The 3,840-nt window shown below is 38.9% G+C and overlaps 1 protein-coding gene across 1 annotated transcript; it reads left to right on the forward strand.

Moving 5' to 3' along the window:
- Positions 1–1,718: 1,718 nt before the first annotated feature.
- LOC104112001 (uncharacterized) lies at positions 1,719–2,483 on the forward strand. The gene has a single exon (XM_009621826.1). The coding sequence runs from the start codon at positions 1,719–1,721 to the stop codon at positions 2,481–2,483; it is 765 nt and encodes a 254-aa protein (XP_009620121.1).
- The last annotated feature ends 1,357 nt before the right edge of the window (positions 2,484–3,840 follow it).

The raw sequence follows: 3,840 nt of genomic DNA on the forward strand, positions 1-3,840 counted from the left end.
TTACACACTCATGCTACACTTGTTGCACTTTTGTGCAGGATCTGAGACAGGTGCATCAGGCGATCCTACCGGTGCACATCCTCGATATTCTGAGGTCTAGTCGTGAGCTGCCTTTCCTGAGCCGTTCCGCAACACCTAGTGTCTCTCTTTGTACTTGCATTCTGTCTATTTTATGTTCAGACAATATTTAGAATTTTTGTATAATCTACTAGATGATCATACACTTGTGACATCAGGTCTTGGCACATACATTTGTAGAATTGTAGTTTGAAATTATTACTTTGGTTTTTATTTATTTAGACTTTTTATTCTTCTTAAATCTTGCAAGAAAGAAAAGTTTAATTACTCGAAAATTTATTAAAAGAGGAAATATATGTTTAATTCACTAGTTGGCTTGCCTAGCGGTGATGTTGGGCGCCATCACGACTTATGGATAAAATTGGGTCATGACACTATCCAGAACAATTGTATCTTCATAGGAAAGGTGAATGAAGATCCTAACACTCACTTGATGGATTTTGAGGAAATTACGAACACCTTCTGGTACAACAGAGTGTCAAAAGATGCAGTATACTTAAGGGCATTCCCTTTTTCACTGACGAATTACACGAAGCACTAGCTTCGTAGCTTACCAATGGGGTCGATCAGGACATGGGAAGATATGACTAGAAAGTTTCTTGATAAATACTTCTCAGCTGCAAAAACAGTGGAGTTCATAAGGAAAATTCACAACTTCTACCAGACGGACACCGAAATAGTTTTCGAGGCTTGGGAAAGATTCAAGGAGATAGTGAGGAATTGAATTGTGGATGAAACTCCAGGACTTTTGGGATGGACTGACACCTCTCTCACGACGAACTCTGAACAATGCAGTTGGAGGTCCTTTATTGAAGAAGACACTCGAGGAGATTGTGGCAATTCTTGATGAGCTATCTGTAGATGCTAACCAATGGTCTTCTGAGAGTAATGATAGAAGAAGATCTATTGGGGTTCATCAAGTAGATTCTAACACCACAGTGCAAGCCCAACTAGACGCCATGGCCAACGAGATAAGAAAGTTGACCTTAGCCAAGGTCCAAAGCCAACCATCACTAGTTTGTAATTTATGTGGAATGGTCCATCCAACGCATGAGTGTTAGGCCGTAGCTGCAGATGAAGTGGTAAATGTTGTGGGAAGCTTTGATAGAGGCAACTACCCAAGTGGTATTAATTTCAATTCTACGGGACAGAGGCACCCAGGCTTTTCTTGGAATTCACCAAGTGGTAGCCTGAACTCATGACAGCAAAATAACTCTTGACCCCAGGGACCAGGAGCTCCAGGCTTTCAAAATCAGCAGAGGCAGCAATATCAGCCTCCACAATCTAATCAGTCTAGCATGGAAGATCTAATGAAGGCTTTTATCATCAAGACAAATGAGAGGCATGAAACCCATAGCTCAGCTATATGAGAACATGGCGCAGCTATCAAAGATATGGGCACGACTTTTCGAAACCTGGAAAGACATGTTGGGCAACTAGCTACTCTATTATCTTAGAGGGTAGCCGGAACGCTCCCTGCTGATACTGAAAGAAATCCAAAAGAGACAATAAATATAGTGCCTTTGAGGAGTGGGTACGAGTTGGAGGATCCCATAGCAAAGCAAAAGGATGAGCCGATTGAAAGATAGGTGGAGATTGTGGAAGAGCAGAAAAATGATGATATTCAAAAAGGTGAAGGAATGGTAGAGGATGATCTCAAGAAGAAGGAGAGGGTTAGAGCTCAGAAAAAGAAGAAAAATGATAATTCAATAAATAACGAGACTGAAGAGAGCAAATACATGCATGCTCTACCTTTTCCTCAGAAGCAAAGAAGAGAAAAGTTGGATAAACAATTTAGGCGCTTTTTAGAAGTGCTCAAGCAGGTGTATGTGAATATACTTTTCACAGAGGTGCTTTCACAGATGCCAGCTTATGCTAAATTCATGAAGGAGATATTGTCCAAGAAGCAAAAAGTGGAAGAGACATCGGTAGTCAAGCTGAAGGAGCATTGTAGTGCCATCTTGCAAAATAAGCTTCCTAAAAAATGTGGAGATCGAGGGAGTTTTACTATACATTGCTCTTTAGGAAGTACTAAATTTAAAAACTCTTTGTGTGATTTAGGTGCTTCCATTAATCTTATGCCTTTGTCTATTTTCAGAAAATTGAAGGGAGAGATTGGAGAGATCAGGTCGATCCTTGTGTCCTTGCAGCTGGCGAATCAGACCACAATCATATCTGAAGGAATAGTGGAAGCTGTGCTGGTTCGGGTAGACAAATTTGTGTTCCCAGTGGATTTCATTGTGGTCAACATGGAGGAGAATAGGGAGGTCCTACTAATTTTAGGAAGACCCTTCTTGGCTACGGGCAGAGCAATTCTAGATATTCAGGAAAGGCAGCTCATGCTCAGAGTAGGGGATGAAAGGTTGATCTTCAAAATGGAAGGAGAAAGGGGGGCCCTAAAATAGCAAATCAGAAAGAGTGAAGCTGATAAGTGTGGGGTATACCCAAAGAATGCAGACAAGAAGCTCTCAATGTGGATGTGTGTACTGGGTCAGGCATGCAAAGGAGATCCCGACTAGATGAATCAGGGAAATTTTCTTTACCTCTTGCTTTTTATTTGTGTGTCATGGGGACATGCCACAATTTAAAGTATGGGGTGAAGAATGTATATATGTATATATGTGTTTGCAGTCGTTTTTTTGATTCTTTTGAGTTTTTTTTTTTTTTTTGACTTTTCCCGACGATGGATTTTCTCGACTGTCTTCTTAAGGGATCAAAGTCAAAGAAAAAATATTTTATTTTCTTAGGTAGTGTAATAATTTTTCCTTGGTTTTTCTTTGTGCGGCAGTTCTTTTTCAAGGGTTTTTGTTGAACCGAGTGTAGTTAGTTGGTTTTTAGTAGGAGTAGTGAAGTCTTGTGCTATGTATTAAAATGAAGATGACTTTTCTTGACTTTGTTGTGCCTTGAGAGCGGTGAGTGCCTAGGCTCATTTCTTGACTCTTAAATAAGTGCCTTAATTTGTGTGATTGTAACTTTTCTTAACTGCTTTGACTAGAGAGTCGGTTGATGTCTAGAACTTGCCCCATGTGTGTGAGGTTTTGTGCCAATATGTGTGTGAGATTGATGACTAGAGAGTCGGTTAATTTGCCAATATGTTGAGGATTGTGATATTTTGTACATGTCGGTTGATGTTTAGAACTTGCCCCATGTAATTGCAAAGAAAAATAATAGTCTTGTTCAGTCTAGGAAGTGATATAGACATTTCTTTGTTGATCCACATATATGCTTTTACCCACCTAATGAATGTGTATCATATTTAACCCCTTTGAGCACGTAATCCTATTTCTTTGGCAACCACCTATTTTTTGGTGATTATCTTTGTATTATTTTGTTTGATTTAATTCATTGATTCTCTTAGGTAATCGAAAGAGCTTGTTGAATTGTTGATTAAATCAAGTTAGGAGAATATTCAAGAGACGTTTTCCTAAGGATCAATCCATTAATGCATGCTTGCATACTTCACTGTGCTTATACTAGTTCACCTTGTAGAGTTAAGATTTAATCGAGAGAGGAGTCTTGACTACACGTTTGAACTAGTCATCGAGTGAATTCGTGAGAATCATTAGAACATTAGAGTGAATTAAACTAGAGTTAAATCTCAAATAGCTATCTTGCACCTATCTTGTCAAACCTTTATTCCTCACATTGATAAGAAACCAATTCTGCGAATCTCTATCTCCTTGTTGTCAATTGTCAATTGCTTTATTTTAGTAGTTAAACATAGTTCATAATCATTACAAATCAAGCTTTGGTTATCCTAAA

This window comes from Nicotiana tomentosiformis, chromosome 7 (genome assembly GCF_000390325.3).
Source record: "Nicotiana tomentosiformis chromosome 7, ASM39032v3, whole genome shotgun sequence".
Classification (NCBI taxonomy): domain Eukaryota; kingdom Viridiplantae; phylum Streptophyta; class Magnoliopsida; order Solanales; family Solanaceae; genus Nicotiana; species Nicotiana tomentosiformis.